The sequence below is a fragment of the Hyperolius riggenbachi genome, chromosome 3 (genome assembly GCF_040937935.1).
Source record: "Hyperolius riggenbachi isolate aHypRig1 chromosome 3, aHypRig1.pri, whole genome shotgun sequence".
In the NCBI taxonomy this organism is placed as follows: domain Eukaryota; kingdom Metazoa; phylum Chordata; class Amphibia; order Anura; family Hyperoliidae; genus Hyperolius; species Hyperolius riggenbachi.
Genome location: NC_090648.1, coordinates 458,735,434 through 458,758,816, shown reverse-complemented (window position 1 = coordinate 458,758,816; position 23,383 = coordinate 458,735,434). Strand labels below are relative to the sequence as shown.

The following is a 23,383-nucleotide window of genomic DNA, read 5'->3' as shown; positions in this document are numbered from 1 at the left end:
CCAATAGCAGGCTAACAAAGCTACCCAAGTGGACAGTGAGGGAGGCAACAGTGGTCACGGGGCTGGAGGAAGCCCCAGGTGAGTATCAATACTTTTGCAACCTTCGTCTCAGGTTCTCTTTGCATGACAAGTCACCCCTCTACAGCGCTGCAGTAAATGTAGGCACTACATAAGTACTAAAAAAAAAAAAAAAAAAAAAAAAAAAAAAAAAAAAAAAAAAGGGGGGGTATATATATATTTTGCATTAATTTTCTTTTGTATATTCACTTTCACTATTAGACTATGGTTTAGGATCATTACTAAACATTAATACACTCGGCACGCCAATTTAAACTTCTAGTGTCACCATTCAGAAGAACAGTGTAGATACCCCACAAAACAAATCGCCTCCTGACGTTCAATAATCAATGACTAAACTTTTCCGAACTAGCAAAATAACTCCAGACAACTCTGAGCTCCTGTCTGCGCGGTGCATTGTGGGAAATGTAGTCCCAATGCTGCCCTTCCTATCCAACAGTTATAGGACAATCACAGCAGGACCTTCAATAACTAACACCAGAATACCCCCACATGCCCTTACCCCGGTCCCCCTTCTCGGCCTCCGTCTGTACCGCGGCCAGGGGCAGCAGCAGTGTTACAAGCAGCAGCCAGGCTCTCCCGGATCTCCGCGTCGTCTCGCAGGCGGCCATTCCAAGCAAGGAAGAGACGTGCTGGCAGACACCAGGATGTGTGACGTCACGCTCGCAGACAGGCTGCCCGGAGTGTATGTCAATTGAATGAGAATTTATGTTTCTGATTGTATTTATATAACGTAGGCGCCGCCCCCGGCTGCTGTAACCAATGGGAGAGCGCGGTGAGGGCCACTGCCCTGCCCCGTGGAAGCTGCGGTACAGTAGCTCTATTTGCGCTGCTGGGTGTCTATGGGTCAGCGCGCAGCGGGAGCAGCTCTGACACGCAATGCTGCTGGAAGGGATGCTGCACTAGGAAAGCGGACTATTCACGCCTGTATCCATCCACATTATTCCAATACTGCATTCTTATGCATTCAGCATTATTTATTTGCTGGAAATGGAATGAGAATCGCAAAGTGCAATCACATAAAAATCTCAGAAACTAGAAATGCAAAATCGCAATTGCTTGGTGTTTGCGGTTAGGAGTGTGAACGAAGCCTTATTTGGATGAACACAAAAAAGATCGAGGACCACAGATGATGCCATAAGGTGGCTGGCCTGCCATACACTTATGCTTGCTGGCCATACACAAGTCGACCCGCGTGGCTCGATTAGCCGCCGGATCGACTTCCACTCGATCCCCGCTATTGTCCGCCCGCGGGGATCGAACGGGGAATCTATCCGGCGGATCATCGGACCTGTCGGATATTATCAATCGAGCCATCAGCGGCTAGATTGATAAGGAGGTGTTGACTCGTCTATGCCCAGCATTACAGATTTGCAGCAGATTCGACCATCAGATAGATTTCTGGCAGATGACAATGTGACAGGAATCTATCTGATGTGTGCCACACACTAGGAACAGATTTCCAATCAGGGGTCTACTCCTGGGAAAAGAGGTGTGTGGACTCACCATAAAAACCCCTGTGCCGTGCCAAAAAATGGGCGTGGTCATGCATACAGTGGGTATGGTCATGGGTGGGGCCAAATATACATGACCTTAGCAGTGACGTAAAAGGTCTGCCAGGGAAGTTTGAGCTTTACCGTAGTGTATCCCCCAAAAATAGATGTAATCTGACAGCATTTCACCAAAAAGACACGTAATCTGGCACAAGTTCCTCCAAAATACAGATAATATGGCAGTGGTTCCCCCAAAATAGACAATGTGGCAGCAGCAGTTCCCCCAACATACACATAATCTGGAAGCAGTTCCCCAAAATACACTAAACCTGGCAGCGGATCACCCAAAATACATGTAATCTGGCAGCAGTGGTCCCCTAAACATACACAATCTGGCAACAGTTCCCCAAAATACATGTAATCTGGCAGCAGTTCCCCAAAATACACGTAATCTGGCAGCAGCCGTTCCCCTAACATACACATAATCTGGCAGCTGTTCTCCAAAATACACTTAGTCTGTTAACAGCAGTACCCCAAAAATGCAGATAATCTGACAGCAGTTCCCCAAAATAGGTACCCCCAACATAGGTAGCCAGGTCGATAGGTGTCCCCAGTATAAGTAGCCATGAGTATAGTTTTCCCCAGAATAGGTAGCCAGGTGTATAATGCCCCCAGAATACGTAGCCAGGTGTATAGATGTCCCCAGAAAAGGTGACCAGGTGTATATTTGTCCCATAGGTAGCCAGGTCTATAGATGTCTCCAGAATAGGTAGCCAGGAGTTTATGTGTCCCCCAGCAGGAGGGGAGGCAGTGCAGGGGGTTAGGAGCGTTGGGCACAGCGGCGGAGAAAGGGGGATGTCTCTCCCCCCCCCCTTCCCTCACCTTGGGGCTTCCCCTTCCTCACTCTCCCCTCCAGAACTAAAATTTGCGGCGGGCGGGACTTACCTCTTCCTCGTTCCGGCGCGAGAGGGAGCACTCCACTGCCGCTAGTCTGGTCTGGTCTAGACCAGAGCAGCGGCACATAGAACTTCCCCAGTGCTTGGAACGAGGAGGAGGTAAGTCCCGCCCGCTGCCAGCCGTCGCAAATTTTAGTTCTGGAGGGGAGAGTGAGGAAGGGGGGACCCAAGGTGAGGGAAGGGGGGGGAGACATCCCCCTTTCTCCGCCGCTGTGCCTAACACTCCCTCTTCACTGCGTTCTCTCCCTCCACTCTACATGCTAGGGTGGACGACGTCCACCATCTGAAAAAAGCGTTCATTCCTGACTCGACCCGTTTCCAACAGATCGATCTAAATGCATTATTGGACCATTAGATCCAATGCAACTCTATGAGCCATCGATCTGCTGGCAGCAACAGATCGACCTAGATTTTCCATCCTGTTAGATAGATCAAATCGGTCGAAATCTGCCGCAAATCAATCGAATGGGGAATTTGATAGAATCGATTTCTGACCGATCAATTGTATAGAATCGATTGATCGCTGGCTGAAATAGACTAGTTTATGGGCCCCTTAAAGGTGGCCATGCATTTATAGATTTACAGCAGATTTGGCCATCAGATAGATTTCTGTCAGATGCCTGTCCCTGTCAAGTCAAATGTGATAGGAATCTATCTGACGTGTGCCACACACTAGGAACAGATTTCCAATAGATTTCAGAATGAAATCTATTGGAAATCGATCTAAATGCATTATTGGACCATTAGATCCAAAGCAACTGTATGGGCCATTGATCTGTTGCCAGTAGGAGATCGATATACAATTTTTATCCTGTCAGATAGATCAAATCGATCGAAATCGGAAGCAAATCAATCAAATGAGGAATTTGATAGATTGATTCTGATCGATCGATGGCGAAATCGACCAGTGTATGGGCCCCTTTAGAGAAGATCTACTGTATTTTTTGCCATATAAGACGTTCCAGAATTTAAGACACACCTAGGTTTAGTGGGCAAAGACCAGGGAAAAAAAAATACTAAACCGGACACGTCCATGTTCCAGGAGCATCTTGTAGATCTCTCCCAATTATTGTGTCCCCTGCTGTCTCCCGTGTGTACCCTTCTGTCCTCAGTGTCTCCACCTGTGTCTCCCACTTACCCCCTGTGTCTATGCTCTACCCCCCCCCCCCCCCATGTGTCCTGCTCCCCTGTGTATAATTAGCAGTGCCGGGAGCTTGTCTCACCTAATCCATGGCCTCCTCGGCTAGAGCAGCGCCAGAGATGAGAGGTCTGCAATCACTGGGGGAGCTATGGATTAGGTGAGGCACGCTCCCAACACTGCTCATTAAACATGGGGGGGGGGGAAAGAGACACACAAGAGTGCATGAGTGAGCACGAGGACCTACGGGAGCGTGTGTATGCATAGGGTCACGTGCACACGCGTGCGATCGTGCAAAACTACAAGGATGTGAGGCTCAAGTCTTTGTGTGGGAAAGAGGGCATGAGTCTCACGTAAATGCCATAAAGGTCAGCAGCCAGCAATTTTCCCCTGTTGATTACCACTAGGATCTACCGCTTATGTCATTGGGATGAATGGAAGCGATCATCTCAATGCTTTTGCTGGCGATCGTGCAAGCACTGCAGTCAATCAAATTTTCAGAGGCGTTGTATGTAGCTTTTAGTCTCGTCTGCGTTCGTGATTCCATATCCCCTAGGGGCAAAAGACCTTCTGAAAAGAAGAAGATATCTGTGAAAGGGCGAGACCCTAAAGCTGGCCATACACTGGCCCGATTTACAGCCGTTTCGACAGCAGATTCGATCACTGGGATCGAATCTGCTGCCAATCGTTCGCGCTACACGCCGAATTTCGATCCATTTTGTCCGATCGCGCCGTGCGGAAAATAACCGTCGATCGCCCGCGGGTAAAGAGCGCATCGCTAGCGGCGTTCGAGTGCCCGACGACCGACGCAATAGAGCCGCATACATTACCTGCTCCGCCGGCGCGACTGCCCCCACTCGTCTCCGCTCTGGTCTCCGGCATGCCTTCACTTATTCCTGCCTGGCAGGAAGTTTAAACAGTAGAGGGCGCTCTACTGTTTAAACTTCCTGCCGGGCAGGAAGAAGTGAAGCATGCTGGAGCCGGAGACCAGAGCGGAGAAGAAGAGCGGAGAGAGACCCGGAAGTCGCGCCAGCGGAGCAGGTAATGTATGCGGCGGGGCGGCGGCGGCAGCAGCACCACCACCACAACAGATTGTGATCGGTTTCAGGCTGAAATCGGTTCACAATCTGTTTGCAGTAAAGGTAGCCATACGATCCCTCTCTGATCAGATTCGATCAGATAGGGATCTGTCTGTTGGTCGAATCTGATGGCAAATCGACCAGTGTATGGCCACCTTTAAATCTAAAGTGGAGAGTTTGGAGGAGCAGAGTGTGGTCAACAGTGTGAAATGTACAGATCAGGAAGGAAAGGTGTGGTGTAATCACCCATGAATTTGGCTATTAGATCATTGGCTAGTTTCAAAGTGAAAACGAGGTGAAAATAAACTGATGAGAGGAACTATTGTATTTATCCTCCTACTCCTAAAAATCCCATGGTTTTATTTTTGTACTAAAACATTTACAAAGTAGATTGAATGTTGTAATGCTCAGTAGCCTATTAAAGGACCACTATTGCGAAAAAAGTAGGCAGTTAAAATCTGACAGAACCGACAGGTTTTGGGCCAGTCCATCTCCTCATAGGGGATTCTCGGGGTTTTCTTTTTCAACAGAATTTCCTGAACAGCAATTTAACTGTCAAAATAGTAAGATACCAGCCAGCCTCCCTACTCACTTGCACACACTATTGTTAGTTAGACTTTACAACTGCTGTTCAGGAAATGCTTCTGAAATCAAAGAAAACCCTCTGGCTGAATCGCAAAGTCGCAAACCGCTAGCGATTTTACAATCGCTACGGTTTGCTTTTTAACATAGGAATCGCGGTAGGTCATTTCCACTACCGCGATTCGTTTTTTATGCGAACGCGCGGCGGATCGATATTTGCCGCGATTTTGCTATGCAGTGCATAGCATAGCAAAATCGCGGCCGCAAAACGTCAGGGAATCGCCGGTTTTGCGATTCAGCAATCGCTAGCGTTCAGCGTGAACGCTAGCGACTGCAGGTGGAAAAGGGCCCTCAGGGCCTGTTTCCACTACACGCAGATTGGATGCAGAATGGATGCAGAAAAACTGACTCTAATGAATGCCTATGCGAAAATCTGCATTAGAAAAATTGCGTTTAGTGGAAACAAGCCCATAGGCTTTCATTGGAGTCAGTTTTTCTGCATCAATTCTGCATCCAATCCGTGTGTAGTGGTAACAGGCCCTGAGAATTTACACCTTTTACACTTAATCAGTTGCTTTCAGTTATAACTGAAAGAAAACTGATTTTCAAAGTAATGTTCATGTTGTCCAATGGCACAGTTCACACTATATGCATTTTAACTGAAATCTTTTTCACAATGCACTGCTATGGAAAAAACGCATATCAACGCGTACTAACACGTACCAACTGATTAAGTGTAAAAGGACCCTAATAAATGTCCCTGGGTGAAAATACATAAACTGTTAACTTTTTTCACCTTCTCTGCTCTCAAAAGTTGTATTCTGCCAGGAAAACTTTTATTGGTGTAAATTGCTTATTAGTGATGTTTACTATATTCCGACAAGACAGAAGCTGTCACTTCCATGCTTAGAAATTAACTCTTTCAGGCAGCAGAATAAAACAAGTAAAACAGCCTGGTTATTAATGTTTTGCACTGTACACACATAGGTTTATCTCATGTCACGTTGCCTCAGGTACACTTTATTGTGAAGTGCAAGCCAGGATGGAGTTCTTCAAACAGATTTTTGAGAGAAAGAATCAGCTAAATCCACGCCATCCATACCATTTCAGTTGTTTGGATGTGAAGGGGAGAAGTGAAACAGGGCAGTAGCTAGAGAGGGCTGTGAGATCTGATTTTATGACAGCATTTTTTGAGGGAGGATGGCATATGCCAGTAGAAAGGGATGAATTAAAAAGTGACGTTACTGCTTACATTTGTTAAAGATCTGTCGAATTAAGACCTTCCTGGTGCTAATACATGGTACAATAAAACCGTTTGATTTGTCAGTTTATTCTACCCAAACGATCAAAAAAGTAAAAAAAAGAATTTTTTTTTCGATCAAGAAAAACGAACGATTATCCCGTTTCTTTGTTGTTTTTTTCTATAAAAATCCGATCGGACATGTTGGAAAAATTGGAATATTTGATCTAACAGAATAATCAAACAAATCCGTACAATTTTTTAAATACAGTGGCTTGCAAAAGTATTCGGCCCCCTTGAAGTTTTCCACATTTTGTCACATTACTGCCACAAACATGAATCAATTTTATTGGAATTTCACGTGAAAGACCAATACAAAGTGGTGTACACGTGAGAAGTGGAACGAAAAATCATACACGATTCCAAATATTTTTTACAAATCAATAACTGCAAAGTGGGGTGTGCGGAATTATTCAGCCCCCCTGAGTCAGTACTTTGTAGAACCACCTTTTGCTGCAATTACAGCTGCCAGTCTTTTAGGGTATGTCTCTACCAGCTTTGTACATCTACAGACTGAAATCCTTGCCCATTCTTCTTTGCAAAACAGCTCCAGCTCAGTCAGATTAGATGGACAGCGTTTGTGAACAGCAGTTTTCAAATCTTGCCACATATTTTCAATTGGATTTAGATCTGGACTTTGACTGGGCCATTCTAATACATGGATATGTTTTGTTTTGTTTTAAACTATTCCATTGCTGCCCTGGCTTTATGTTTAGGGTCGTTGTCCTGCTGGAAGTTGAACCTCCGCCCCAGTCTCAAGTCTTTTGCAGACTCCAAGAGGCTTTCTTCCAAGATTGCCCTGTATTTGGCTCCATCCATCTTCCCATCAATTCTGACCAGCTTCCCTGTCCCTGCTGAAGAGATGCGCCCCCGAGCATGATGCTGCCACCACCATATTTGACAGTGGGGACGGTGTGTTCAGAGTGATGTGCAGTGTTAGTTTTCCGCCACACATAGCGTTTTGCATTTTGGCCAAAAAGTTAAGTTTTGGTCTCATCTGACCAGAGCACCTTCTTCCACATGTTTGCTGTGGCAAACTGCAAACAGGACTTCTTATGCTTTTCTGTTAACAATGGCTTTCTTCTTGCCACTCTTCCATAAAGGCCAATTTTGTGCAGTGCATGATTAATAGTTGGCCTATAGACAGATTCCCCCACCTGAGCTGTAGATCTCTGCAGTTCGTCCAGTCACCATGGGCCTCTTGACTGCATTTCTGATCAGTGCTCTCCCTTATTCGGCCTGTGAGTTTAGGTGGACGGCCTTGTCTTGGTAGGTTTACAGTTGTGCCATACTCCTTCCATTTCTGAATGATCACTTGAACAGTGCTCCGTGAGATGTTTAAGGCTTTGGAAATCTTTTTGTAGCCTAAGCCTGCTTTAAATTTCTCAATAAATTTATCCCTGACCTGTCTGGTGTGTTCTTTGGACTTCATGGTGTTTTTGCTCCCAATATTATCTTAGACAACCTCTGAGGTCGTCACAGAGCAGCTGTATTTGTACTGACATTAGATTACACACAGGAGCACTTTATTTAGCCATTAGCAATCATCAGGCAATGTCTATGGGCAACTGACTGCACTCAGACCAAAGGGGGCTGAATAAATACGCACACCCCACTTTGCAGTTATTGATTTGTAAAAAATGTTTGGAATCATGTATGCTTTTCATTCCACTTCTCATGTGTACACCGCTTTGTATTGGTCTTTCATGTGGAATTACAATAGTGAAGAAAAGCAGTCGGCACCGTCTTCATATGCTCTTTAGGGTTTATTCAGCTTCAGTCATATATACACAACGTTTCGGAGCGCAGCTCCTTTATCAAATGATGACTGTCTGACAACAATATCAACATGAAGTGTTTCTTATATACCCACCCCTGTAGGCATGGTCCAATCCCACCCCTGGACTAAAAAAAGACCAATCGCTGCTCTTGTCATAGAGCGGACCTGATGGGGAACACATGCATCCTACAGTGGACCAATGACAGGACGCCAAACCTACCATGTGATGCGGGCAGCGGAATGCGGAAAAAGAGACGCATCACTTGGACGCGTCCCTTCTCCGCCCGTCCACGTCACATGCTCCACCCCCAGGTACACGGACCTGATGGGGAACATGACTCCTCAACGTCACTGACGACGTAAGACAGCAGGACGCCGCCCACCAGCCACCCCCGCCCGCCGGACAGCCACTCGCCGAGCCCTCCCGCCTCCCACGCATCATCCCATCACCATGGAGACATGTCAACATATACAGTGTAAACACCGCGCTGTCAGCAATGTCACCAGGTAGACAGGCGGCGAGGGGCAGCAGCGGGTGGTCAGCACAGCTAATCAGAGTAAGGGCACCTGGCGGCAAAAACTTCACCACCACCGCCCCACAACCGATCTGCCATCGTGGCCGCCAGACGGGGGGAAACCAAATGGGCGATGTGGAAACCACATAGAGGGGACAAGCGGTGCCTAAACTGTGTACACTGTAACTCTATAGTGAAGGGTAATCAATTTACACACCCCCATTCAGGGAAACGCATTGATATTAAAGGTTACCATACATGCGATACTAATTATATAGTTTATTTATTGAAATGTCCATGTGGATTGGCCTATGTAGGCCAGACCACAAAAAAATTCAAGGTGCGCTTATCTTCACACAAGCATGCAATCCGTAAAAAATTATTAGATCAAGCCGTTTCCTACCATTTCACCACGTTCAATCATAATGTGAGTCAACTTAGGTGTCAGATTATAGAAAGAGTACCCCCGCTTAGAAGAGGAGGTGACAGAGATAGACAATTATTACTGAGAGAAGCACACTGGATCAAATATTTAGACTGTATGGAACCACGGGGTATGAACAGAGAACTTGACCTTAGACCATTTATTTAATGTAACAATACCATTTATTTAATGTAGCAATACTTTTGTTGTTTATTCCTGTATCCATGTATGTGGTTTGGGGGATGCGGGGATATTCTCCGCTTGTCCCCTCTATGTGGTTTCCACATCGCCCATTTGGTTTCCCCCCGTCTGGCGGCCACGATGGCGGATCGGTTGTGGGGCGGTGGTGAAGTTTTTGCCGCCAGGTGCCCTTACTCTGATTAGCTGTGCTGACCCGCTGCCGCCCCTCGCCGCCCGTCTACCTGGTGACATTGCCGACAGCGCGGTGTTTACACTGTATATGTTGACATGTCTCCATGGTGATGGGATGATGCATGGGGGGGCGGGCGGGCTCGGCGAGTGGCTGTCCGGCGGGCGGGGGTGGCTGGTGGGCAGCGTCCTGCTGACTTACATCGGCAGTGACGTTGAGGAGTCCTGTTCCCCATCAGGTCCGTGTACCTGGGGGTGGAGCATGTGACGCGGACGGGCGGAGAAGGGACGCGTCCAAGTGATGCGTCTCTTTTTCCGCATTCCGCTGCCCGCATCACATGGTAGGTTTGGCGTCCTCTCATTGGTCCACTGTAGGATGCATGTGTTCCCCATCAGGTCCGCTCTATGACAAGAGCAGCGATTGGTCTTTTTTTAGTCCAGGGGTGGGATTGGACCATGCCTACAGGGGTGGGTATATAAGAAACACTTCGTGTTGATATTGTTGTCAGACAGTCATCATTTGATAAAGGAGCTGCGCTCCGAAACGTTGTGTATATATGACTGAAGCTGAATAAACCCTAAAGAGCATATGAAGACGGTGCTGACTGCTTTTCTTCACTACTGACAGGATTGGTTATCCTTACAGTCTGGCACGTCACTTGTACCTGTCGGGGTGCATAACTATACTTGAAGATGTGGAATTACAATAAAATTGATTCAGGTTTGTGGCAGTAATATGACAAAATGTGGAAAACTTCAAGGGGGCTGAATACTTTTGCAAGCCACTGTATCTGTTCAATTCAAGAATAGCAATCAAATTTTCTGACTGGTCGTAACATTTCAAAAATCTGACCAATGTACGACACAGATATGTTCAGTTTTTCCTCAGTTATGATAAATTATTGGAGAAAATTGCTTGGGTGTACATATTAATAAATTGACAGTCTACCATACACCATTCAATTTTCATAAAAATTGATCAGAAAAATTCACCATTTCTGATCGACTTTTATTGAATAAATAAATCTATGTCTGATTGCAGAGTGCAGGGGGACATTAGGGGGGTTTGGAATAGCAACAGAGGCTGGACTGAATTGACAGTCTACCACACACCATTCAATTTTCATAAAAATGGATCAGAAAAATCCACCATTTCTGATCGACTTTTATTGAATAAACACAGGAAATCCGATTTGAATAAAAAAACTTTCGATTTTTCAGGATTATCAAATTGCCATAAAATCGTATCATTTTATTGTATCATGTGTGGCTACCTTACAGGAACCCATAACCTAAAGATTACATATCTGGGTTTAAAGAGAACCCGAGGTGGGTTTGAAGAATGTCATCTGCCTATACAGCCAAGCCTCTGTCGCTATCCCAAACCCCCCTAAGGTCCCCCTGCACTCTGCAATCCCTCATAAATCACAGCCTCGCTGTCAGCGGGCTTTGTTTATCTCTATAGTGTCAGTCTGCTGCTCTCCCCGCCTCCTGCAGAACTCCGATCCCCGCCTGGGGCTTTGTTTATCTCTATAGTGTCAGTCTGCTGCTCTCCCCGCCTCCTGCAGAACTCCGATCCCCGCCTGCCTCCCTTCCCTCCCCGCTGATTAGAGGGAAGGGATGGGGGCAGGGACCGGAGCTCTGCAGGAGGTGCAGGAGCAGCTGAGACTGACACTACAGATGTCAACACAGCAGGCACAGCGCGGCTGTGATCTATGTCTGATTGCAGAGTGCAGGAGGACATTAGGGGGGTTTGGAATAGCAACAGAGGCTGGACTGTATAGGCAGATCCAGCCTCTGTATGTAGATAACATTCTTCAAACACACCTCGGGTTCTCTTTAAAGTAGGTGATCAGATTCTAATGGGATTCCCTCTGTCTCTTCCATAACAGCAACACTAAGTGCAAAGGTATTGGGGCAATTAGATCAGGCCACTAGGTCTGCTGGTTATTATGTGCTTTGGAACATGGTGTCTTCGTAAGTTATTAATGCAATAATTTACACTTTAATATGTGCTGTTGATTTTATCAGTGCTGCCAAGCCGGTTCCTGGAATACATACCTAATTATCATTTAAACAGCATTATACGTAATTTTAATATTATATTATAAAGTATCTCACAAAGTGAGTACATCCCTTACACTTTTGTAAATATTTTATATCTTTTTGTAGGCCAACACTAAAGATATGACCGATTATTACAATGTAAGGTAGTTGGTGTACAGCTTGTATAAGTGTAATTGTGCTGTCCCATCAAAATAACTCAACACAGCCACTAATGTCTAAACTGCTGGCAACAAAAATGAGTACACCCCTAAGTGAAAAATGACAAATTCTGCCCAATTAGACACTTACCATGGATTCATGTTACTTATTAGTGTTACAAGATCTTAGGTGTGAAAGGAGAGCAGGGCCCATATGCAAATAACTTTTTCACCTGCGTTATCTCCAAGGAGATCATTTAGATTTTCTCTTTAAAGAGACACTGTAACGAGAAAAACGTCCCCTGGGGGGTACTCACCTCGGGAAGGGGAAGCCTCAGGATCCTAATGAGGCTTCTTCCGTCCTCCTCTGTCCTGCGGGGGTCTCGCTGCAGCCCTTCCAAGCCGGCCCAACAAATCCGACAGCCTGTTCAATATTTACCTTTCCAGACTCCAGCGGGGGCGCTGTTTCGGCTCTTCTGACGGAGATAGGCGGAAATAGTCGATGTACGTTGGGTCCACTCTACTGCGCAGGCTATTTCTGCCTATCTCCGTGGGAAGACCGGATACAGCGCCTGCGCTGGAGTCACGGCGGTAAATATTTACATCGCCACCGCTCCGGGACGCTTTTCGGATCCGGAGGCATCCCCCACCCAGGGTGAGTACCCCCATTGGACGTTTTTTCGTTAAGATTTTCTTTAAACTGTATTTTGGGCATTTTGCAATTGAAAAAGTACCCAACAGTTAAGAAAAAGTACTATTAAATTTATTTGGAGAATTTTTTGTTGCCAGTGGCTTAAAAGGCATTTTATGACAAGTTGTGAAAATATCACCTAGGAGAAAACTTTTTTTTTTGTTAGCGCCTCCAGAGTGATTCGTTTTTTCACTTCCTGACATCAGTCAGGAAGTGAACTCTTTGACCCGGAAAATAATAAATACAATGTATAAATTCTAAAAAGCGCTTGGGAAATTGCTATGCAAAGCACTTTTTCAAGCGCTTTGCAATTTCCCTATACCTTCCATTGTAGGCAAATCGCCCCAAAAATGGTACAGGCAGCGCTTTGGTGAGCAGATCAGAATCAAACTGCTCATATTTGAACATAGGGAATCATTGCACAAGCGCTTTTAGGGCGATTTTGAAAATCGCCGGCGCTTAAAAGAAAACAGTGCCCTAGGTGTGAACAAGCCCTTACTATTGTAATGCTGTCACAGCACAAAAGTAGGAGAAATCACCGCAACAGAACACAGCTTGTTGCTGAGACCTACTCCACAGCACACAGTTAAAACTGTAATATTGCACATTTGAGCCATAGGGAAATATGGATATTACCTTGCACATCAGTTTTCCTTTCAGTTATAACTGACAGAAACTGATATATAACTGACAGCAACTGCTATATTTCAGTTCTGACAAGACCTTGTCAGAAATGGAAATCACAAACACTGGTTCGCACGACAGCCTCTCTCACTTGCTGGGGCCCCCAAACCACCATGCGATATACAGAGGGAAATGTGGGCGAGCCCTGGCTCTCTCACCTCCAGGGACTTCCCCCTCATCACCTCCAAACTGAATGAAAACTGTAACACACACAATTGCTCACTACCAGTTTAGGCAATTTCCTACCTCTATCTGGCCAGCAGGCGCCAGTCAGCCAATCAGGTGCACGGTCATACACCCTTTGCCTGCCATACCGATCTAGCAGGATCTGCATAAATTAGCATTCAGGTGGGAGGCTTGGTAGGACTTAATCGATGATTAATTTTTTACAGGGACCGCCTCTGGGTATCGCATGGTGGTTTGGGGGCCCCAGCAAGTGAGAGAGACTGGGGCCCCCGGCTGTCGTGCGAATCAGTGTTTGTGATTTTAAATTTCTGTTTTTGCAGCTTCCAGGACGGGTGAGTGGTTAGGGAGGGGACTGTGTGGGAGATGTCTACACGCGGCGGTCCCTGTAAAAGATGTAATCATCTATTACAGTACGTCCAACCAAGCCTCCCACCTGAATGCTAATTTATGCAGATCCTGCTAGATCGGTATGGCAGGCAAAGGGTGTATGACCGTGTACCCGATTGGCTGACTGGAGCCTGCTGGCCAGATAGAGGTAGGAAAATGCCTCAAGTGAGCAATTGTGTGTGTTGCAGCTTGTCAGAAATGGAAGGAATCATAAGAAGAAAACGATGAGCTTCTGAGAGGAACAGAAGGTGAGGTAAATATGTAATATTCATTTGCAGGTACATCATGTGTTTATTTTAAATAATGTTACTTGGTTTAGGCTCACTTTAACCTGCTGGGCGGTCTGGACGAGCTCAGCTCGTCCAGTACCGCCGGAGCCTGCCGCTCAGGCCCTGCTGGGCCGATTTGGCTCAAATAAAAAGCAGCACACGCAGCCGGCACTTTGCCAGCCGCGTGTGCTGCCTGATCGCCGCCGCTCTGCGGCGATCCGCCGCGAGCAGCGGCGAAAGAGGGCCCCCCTAGCCGCCTGAGCCCAGCGTAGCCGGAACAAAAAGTTCCGGCCAGCGCTAAGGGCTGGATCGGAGGCGGCTGACGTCAGGACGTCGATGACGTCACTCCGCTCGTCGCTATGGCGACGATGTAAGCAAAACAAGGAAGGCCGCTCATTGCGGCCTTCCTTGTTTATTCTGGGCGCCGGAGGCGATCGGAAGATCGCCTCCGGAGCGCCCTCTAGTGGGCTTTCATGCAGCCAACTTTCAGTTGGCTGCATGAAATAGTTTTTTTTTTATTAAAAAAAAACCCTCCCGCAGCCTGCCTGGCGATCTTAATAGAACGCCAGGCAGGTTAATCACTGGTCAAACTGATAAAAATATTGCATATACTTTCCTCTCAGTACAGCATGAATGCCTGTCCTTTCTGCATGTGTGTGTGTCACGCCTAATGCTCAATGCACAGAGAAAGGCTAACAATTTCATTTTCCAAAGTTACCTAAGCTGGGTTCAAGAAAGTCCTTTGTCTTGTTACAGTCCATTTCCCTTGTTTATTACATATACTTATAATATGCTAAGGAGGAGCAATGAACACAGACTTGGACCCATCATGGCATCTTTTCTTGGAGTCTATTCAATCGTTAGAATCTCACACCTATGGTAGAGCAGTGCTGGAACCCGTAGCAGCGATAATCCAACAGTCAAAAGAAGGATCCGCTTCTTTTGACTGTTGGATTATCGCTGCTACGGGTTCCAGTCTTCAAGGAACAATGTGCTTTTATTGTTGCAATGCACACATAATTCACACCAAATCGTCTCACCCGACAATCGTTTCGGGGCCAATCAAGACCCCTTTATCAAGGAATAAGCAGAAAACATATATGTTGTCTGTTTATGCCCTGATGAAGGGGACCCGATTGGTCCCGAAACGATCGTCTGCTGAGACGATTTGGTGTGTATTATATGTGTGCATTGGAACAATAAAAGCACATTGTTCCTTGAAGACTGTGCGGATCCCTCTTTTGACTGTTTTCTTTGAGTCTGACTAGTATAAAGCAACTTATCCAGGCCCTTAATTGGTATATGGGATGAGTGTACTCCCCAATCCTTTGTTGTAGGCAGCTGGTGGTCTGGTAATCATGCAGGCCCTATGACATGCCCATTTTTCTCTCCATTATTTTCTTTTCCTCTTTTTCTTCTCTCTGTATCCCTCTCCTTTAGCACCCAACATTATTGCTTCTACTGAACAAAGAATCCACCTACTACACTTGCAAAGTTACTAGGATGTGTTGTGGTTAGCTCTTTGTCCTACCGGTATACTTAAAGTGGACCTGAACTCTTGCACAGGCCAAAGGAAAACACAGAGAAATGCACCCTGTATGTATTTAGGGAGTTTAGCCTAATTCCCTCATCTGTGACTAATCACCACTGTAATGTGATCTCAACTGTGTCATTCATCTCAGGAATCTCCTCTGCCACGGCAAAGCAGCTACTTTGCAAACACAGGATGTTAAAAATATGTCTGATTCCACGAAAGCAAGAAGTAGACACACCGCAGATTTATTGCAGGATTTGTATCAGCTGTAACAAGGAAATGTTTTTAAAGGTTGTTATGCTGTTGCTTATCTTTTAGAGCAGGAAGGAAGTTCTGAGATCAGGTCTCCATGTCAGTCTTGCTCCCACTGAGCCTTTCTTAACGCTAGTATATGAGGATTTATTACCTTAGGGCCTATTTCCAATACACACGGATTTTGGATGCAGAAAACCGACTCCAATGAACGCCTATGGGAAATCTGCATCAGAAAAATCACGTTTAGTGGAAACAGGCCCATAGACATTCCTTGGAGTCCGTTTTTCGGCATCCAGAATCCATGTGTAGTGGAAACAGGCCCTTAACCATTTACCGACATCCTATCGTATTAAAACGTCATGCTTACCGCTATTAACGGCAACATGACGTTTTAATACGTCGCGCATTCCCGCCGCTGCTACCACCGTGTGTGCGCCGCTACCGCCGCCATTACCGTCGGGATCCCGTGCTGGGTGATTGGGGAAGAAGACCGAACGGTCCTCTACCCAATCGCAGTGCCTGGAGTGAATGGACGTGACCGCGAACAGCGGCTACGTCCATTCACATAAACAGGAAATGTAACAGTTTAATAAAGTGTAGTTAAAAAAAAAAAAAAAGTTAACACGTCCTATGAGTGTTCACTAGCGCCATCTTGTGGCCAAAAAGTATATTACACCTACAAAATACATACATTTTCAAGTATATACACATCAATAAAATTGCACTTCCAACCCCCCCCAAAAAAAAATCAGCTTAAAAAAAATAAATAAATAGTTGCCTTAGGGACTCAGCTTTTTTTATTCTATATTTTATGGGGGAAAATTAATTTTAATTTATTACATAGGGGCTTGTAATTATGGCCAGAACAAACAGAAAAATAACCACTTATATTTCAAAATAATATACTGTCGCCATACATTGTGATAGGGACATAATTTAAACGGTTTAATTATCGGGACCACTGGGCAAATAAAACGTGTTTGTTTTATCCACAGGAGAATGTTTAATTTTAAAACTATAATGGCTGAACACTGAGAAATGATGATTTTTTTTCTTTTTTTTTCTGTTTTTCTCATTAAAATGCATTTAGAATAAAAAAATTCTTAGCAAAATGTACTATCCACAGAAAGCCTAATTGGTGGCGAAAAAAACGAGGTATAGATCATTTTCTTGTGATAAGTAGTAATAAAGTTATTAGGGAATAAAAGGGAGGAGCACTGACAGGTGAAAATTGCTCTGGTCCGTTAGGGTAAAAACCCTTGGGGGTGAACTGGTTAAAGTGCACCTCAAGTCAGGAAAAAAAATGATTTTTACTCACCTGGTGCTTCTACCAGCCCCCTGCAGCAGTCCTGTGCCCTCGCAGCCACTTACTAATCCTCTGGTCCCCCGCTGCCAGCTAGTTTCGTTTTTGCCGACAGGCCCGTCAGGACTGGCCACGCGTAGCTTCTTCCGCATTCCCGACTGTAATTAGCGCTATTGCGGGCCGAAACGCGTACAAAAATACGCGTTGACGCATATCTATGCATTCGTAATGCGGCATCGTCGACTCCACAGCCCTGCCCCCTACCAGTTGCTATGTCCACAGCTCCCCAGGCCTCTTGGGGGTTAGTCCTTTGTTCAATATTTTTGAACAATTGTTTTTTCTTGGAGTGTGCCCACACACCTGACAAACAAAATAAGGATGGGATCTCCTCACCTGCTTTCATACTGTGGTTGCTAATGTTGTAGCCCACATTTGTGAGTATCCAATTGTTCTACTATACTGCAAGACCAATACCTGACACAATACACCACACATTCCCAACCTGTGTGCTGCGACACATTCATGTGTTGTGGCACTATCAGGTATGTGTCGCCATTTCGCCACCCCGCTTACTCTCCCACCACCACTCTGGCTGTAGTTAGAGCAGGGCTACAAGAAAATGGCTGCCAGTGTCCACAAATGCAGACATCGGCAGCCATTTTCTTGTAGCCCTGCTCTGCCTACAGACAGTGGAGGCAGAGAGAGACGTCAGCGCTGGAACGCATGGAGCTGGTGAGTCTGTCTCCGCCACCCACACATGCCACTGATTGCACCTATAGCTTACTACCTATACTGGAGGCACCTATGCCTCGCTACCTAGACAGAGTTCTCCTACACCTTACTACCTATACTGGGAGCACCTATGCTTGACTACCTATACTGATGCACCTACTACACTTGACTTCCTATACTGGGGGCACCTTATACCTGGCTACCTACCCTGAGTCTGAGGGCATTTTTTTTGGGGGGGGGGGGGGGGGGCACACCATGGCCCTAACTGTCCCACTGATTGATTGTTTTTATTAATATTTCTGAAATGTTCTAGCCTTCATTTTTAAGTGTATTCAGAATAATGCACTTTTTCATCCATTTTGTGGTTACTAGTATTTTTTATTGTACATATGTGATGTGTCATGGAGATCTGAGCGTTTGGCATGATGCGTCACGACTTCAAAAAGGTTGGGAACCACTGTACTACACCATAAGGAGCTCCTGGTGTCTCTGTGCTTTTTTCTTGTTTCCTAGGAAGTCTTTGAACTCCTCTGGGCAACTTACTCCCCTCCAATGCATATATTGTATTCTTTTGTTAATACCAAATAGAGAATCCTAAGAAAAAAGAAGCATTACACAACGGTACTCAGTGTTTATTTTTAGTTTTATTTTGGTTGATGTTACGTACAGCATAACGGGGGGAGTCTAGTTTCACAAAATGGAAGACACTACGTGGATCACAATGCTAAAGAAAAAAAAAAGAAACATGTAAAAATTGTGCAGGAAATAAAACCGGTTTTAGTGAAAATGCTTACGGGAGGGGGAGGGGGGGTTTGAGACATCACTGTGAGGATCTGAGAAACAGTTCTTCCCTTAGATAAGGCTCTGCTGAGCTTTCCTGTAGTGTCAGGGAAGGAAAATACAATGTGCAAAACCAAAAGGTACAAAAGGCCTCAAGAGCAAATAATTCTTGTTGCCCACAACAACCAAATTATCTTTCTTGTACAGTACTTGTGTTAATTCACAAAAGTTGAATTATCTCACCTTACTTAGTAACACAATTGTTCTCTCCTTATAGGACTTAGGAACTTTAACCAAGGATTGAACTTCATCCCAATCAGTAGCTGATGTCCACTTTCACACGAGAAATCTTTACCCTTTCACAAATAGATCATCAGGGGGTCTGTATGGCTGATGTTGTGGTGAAACCCCTCCCATAGTGTGATGTCATGACCATGGTCCTGAGTTTATTTTTACTGTGAACCTCGTTGCATTGCCTGAAAAAACAGCTTTTAGCAGCCAAGCAAGCGGTATGTCCCACTGTGCATAGGACTCTTAGTAAACGAACATTACAAACAGATCACTGGCACAACCAAAGAGGTCACTACCAGAGATACATTTTTGTTAGGTTTTGTTACTTGCAGAGGAGCGCAAGTATCGTGCATTAGTGATCCTGCTCACGTCAGCTTGCTCCCTGCTGTCTGTGCCCCGATCCCCTGCAACATGGTGTGCAGAGTGTGCTGTTCAAATTACCTGTGACCCAGCGGTGTTTTGATCAGGGATTCTTCATGTGTGGCAATCGATGTGTCTCATATCTATGATGCCATCTAGTGGCGTTTTGAGACACAGCTGTTTAATCCTTGGGACACATCTGGCTATGGGGAGGGGGCTTATACGTGCGTCAATCACTTTTTTCCTGTTTTTTTTTAGGGAAAAGTGGGCACCTTGGCTTATACGCGGGTCGGCTTATATACGAGTATATACAGTATTATGTTATTTTCACTTCAGTTCCTCTTTAATTCAATTTCTCTCTACTTATCAGTCATAACTCATGATTGTTCTCTCCTTGGGGCCCTTATTCAATTCAATTTATCTTTTAGAAGATAATCTGTCATCTTCAAGAGTACCAAAAAGTAGGTGAAAAAGTACTATCAAAATTATTTTGAAAATATTCTTGCTTGTAGGCGCTTTTAAAGGCATGTTATTAGTAATAAGGTGTGAAAATATTATCTAGGAAGAAAACTCGGAAGAAAACGTTAATTGCCTATGGGCCCTTGGCCTTTATTTAATTCACCTTTTCTTAAGTTTTATGCTAGAAGATCATTTTTCATCTTCTGTTTAAAAATTTTTTTAGCTCTGCAATTGAAAAAGTACCAAACAGTTGGTGAAAAACTACTGTCAACATTATTCTGAGTATTTTCTTGGTTTCTGGTCGCTTATAAGTTATTTTATTGAGAAGGTGTGAAAATAACAGGAAGAAAACTGAGGGGGAGAATGAATTGAGTGAGGGCCATTATCTGTTTATCTCATGAATTACCCTCTTTCCCTGAAAATAAGACCTACCCTGAAAATAAGCCCTTGCTGGAATTTTGAGCATGCTTGAAATATAAGCCCTACCCCGAAAATGAGCCCTAGCAGAAGTTAAAGAGGAAGAAGAGGCAACCAGTAAGTGGGGACACAGCAATGCAGTGCCAATAGAAGCATTGATCCTGTCATCCCAGCACACAGCAAGGTTCTCAGCTGTGCAGGGAAGACAGGGCAGGTGCCTGATCAGTACAGTAGCATACTTTCAAATCCATGAACATCATAGTACAAAGGAACAGGAAATGTTCTGCTGAGAGAAACTTCCTAATAGAAATAGAAGACATCCCCTGAAAATAAGCTCTAGCACATCTTTTAGAGCAAAAATTAATATAAGACATTCTTATTTTCGGGGAAAGACGGTAGCTTATTTTGCAATTGAGGTGAAAAAAGAAGTACCGTAACATGAGATAATTCAAGAGAAAAGCTTTGTGAATCAACTCATTGTGCGCAGGAAGAGAGAATTGGTTGGTTGCTATGGGTAACTAAACAGCTCCACTTTCAGACACTAGATCCCGAAGCCCAAAATACCTCAAGATGGTGGATCCATGGACAACATTTGTGATGTCAAGACAGCATTTATATAAGACTAGAACAATTCACAAAATACTAGATTTTGAAGTTTGGTGTGCGGTCGTCAGCTATGCACATAAATGGTGAGGACTACAAAACCATGAAATCCTTTTTCTAGATTTAGAATCCTCAACAACGCGAAGGTGAGCCATAACGCTCACATCCGGAAAGAATTTATTAGTCTAAAAATATTTATATATCTGTGTTTTTCAATATAATATTAGAACTACACTGGTTTAAAAAAAAAAAAAAAAAAGATGGTTGGTATCTTTGTGTCTAGTAAGCATGGTATAAATGAGCAGCTTTGAAATATTCCAGATGTATCTTGGAACAGCTAAATCCCTGTTACCTTAAGACTCTTGCTCTGCCGTTCCAACAACACTTTAAAAGTTTAGTGCTTTTTTTTTGTCCCTATAGAATCACTTCATCGCTGACACGGAACGTAGTTTGCATCCAAGACACAGAACATGACAAAGGGATACTAGAATCTTAGGAAATCTATGCTGTAGAACATCTGGACAGTGGGCTCGTGTGACGTGAGATGAGTTAGGCTTCAAATTCCAGTCCCAGGCCCAGTTTGTGGCCTCCAACATTGATGTTCTTGCCGTCCAACAGGGTAGACAATGTTAATTTGATACCTGCAATACAAACAAGCTTTATGTCAATAAGAATCACTTATGCTTTAGCATTTTTAGCAAGACGCGCTAACGGCTATAGTGTGGCCTACTGAGCCTTAGTGGCTGCAGCTCTCAAGCGCTCAAAATCTAAAAGGAGAAAAAAAAGGCACTACAAGTGTGAACATTTCATTTCATTTGAATGTTCAAAATCCACACCATCAGATTATTTTAAAAGCAAAAGCTAGTTAAAGCAAACTTGTGAGGTTTGCTCACGTCAAAGTAGGATACTTATTTTAGAAGAGGGAAGCATCTGGAGCCTCCAGAGACTTCCCCTTTCTTCTTCCACCAGGCCAATCCAGCGCTGAGACCTCCTGAATCTCGCAGGTGCACGGCCGCACTGCGCCTTCACGGTAGCATGGACTCGCTTGGGCTTTGGCAGAAACAGCAGAGCCCGAATGGGTCCATGTTGCTGCGCAGATGGCATATGTAGTAGCACGGACCAGCTTGGGCATCGGTGGAAAAGGCCGAGCCCCATTGGTCCATGCTACTGCGCACGCAGGAGTTGTCAACAAGGGTTTGTTGACGGTTTTTCAACACAGCCCAGTGGAGGAGGATGTGGGAAATATTTGGATAATCCAGAGGTTTCCCTTTATTGAGGCGAGTACGCCTTCGGAATGCTTTTTTCCCCTACAGGTCCACTTTTAGAAGTTTAAGAATGGTGAATTATTATACACCTAGTCCTAGATCAAAGAAGAAACATTATAAAGATTTTTCTTTTTCCTTATAAAAGTTGGTTAGCAGTTTTGGCTGGAACTAACCCAATTCCCCCTCCCCTTCCCATGTCCAATTAGAGAAGACGTCCTGCCTACATCAGTTTGTGTAGCTGGTCATGCTATGAATAGAATAAAGGTGTTTAAATCTGTTGTTCCTGCAAGCTTGATGTCCAAGTTAGCCAAACGCAAGAGTAAACAGGGCTACATCTTGTAAGTATTGCAAGAGGCATAATGACTCCTCAGCAAACATCCTTATTGGCCGTCATGTGTTCCAGTCTGAGACTCACATGATATTAATAAACCGTTCATAACAAGAGTCCTCTTGCAGATGGTGACTTGTGGGTTCCAGTAGGACAAAGAATTCAGAGCTAAGACACGTTGTTTTTGTCTCCATCACTAGAAATACTAAAGCAGAACTACGACCACCACATATACTGATGCCCTGCAACCGTCCCATAAAACATTTATAGCATTCCAAAAGCAATTTTTGCCTTGAAGCTAAAAAGCCTGTCTTTCATTTCCCCTCCCCAAAAGTCCTATGATTATGCCTATAGATAGCTGCTAATTATAAGAAGCATCACAGAAATCACACGTTGTATAAAGTAGTTCAAATTTTTAAAGAGGATCTGTACTGTCCGACTTGTACAATAAAAAACATACTGATCTCCTGGATCCCTCTTTGGCGTTTCCGCCACCATCCTGGCTTTTAACCCTCCTGGCGGTCTATTAGAAACTGCCGGGGGGCAGCGCAGCAGTGTTTTCTAACATTTGTTTTTGTTAAATCATGTGCAGCGGCACCTCCCCCCCCCCCCCCCCTTCCATCGCCTCCAGCGATCTTTGATCAGGAAATCCCGTTCTAAGAACGGGATTTCCTGGAGGGCTTCCCCCGTCATCGACGTCGTGACGTCACAGGGAGTCCTGATCCACCCCTCATCGCTGCCTGGCACTGTTGGGCCAGGCAACGCACGGGGTCTGGGGGGGGGGGGGGGGGGGGGGGGCGGCGCGGCGATCGGCAGGTAGCGGCGGCGATCGGAATGCACACGCAGCTAGCAAAGTGCTAGCTGCGTGTTGCAAATAAAAAAAAATATGCAAATCGGCCCAGCAGGGCCTGAGAAATCCTC

At 45.0% G+C, this 23,383-nt stretch overlaps 2 protein-coding genes across 2 annotated transcripts in view; both read right to left on the bottom strand.

Annotated features, from left to right (window-relative positions):
* C3H5orf15 (chromosome 3 C5orf15 homolog) overlaps positions 1 to 783 on the bottom strand; it is a 37,601-nt gene extending 36,818 nt beyond the window's left edge. The window contains exon 1 of the mRNA XM_068277923.1: positions 581 to 783. Coding sequence (XP_068134024.1) covers positions 581 to 689 — 109 coding nt within the window. The 5' untranslated portion in view covers positions 690 to 783. The remainder of the gene's footprint in view (positions 1 to 580) is intronic.
* A 17,801-nt stretch (positions 784 to 18,584) lies between these two features.
* Positions 18,585 to 23,383, bottom strand: part of VDAC1 (voltage dependent anion channel 1) — a 78,625-nt gene continuing 73,826 nt past the window's right edge. Inside the window, exon 9 of the mRNA XM_068277922.1 lies at positions 18,585 to 21,510. Within this exon, the coding sequence (XP_068134023.1) occupies positions 21,419 to 21,510 (92 nt within the window). The 3' untranslated portion in view covers positions 18,585 to 21,418. The remainder of the gene's footprint in view (positions 21,511 to 23,383) is intronic.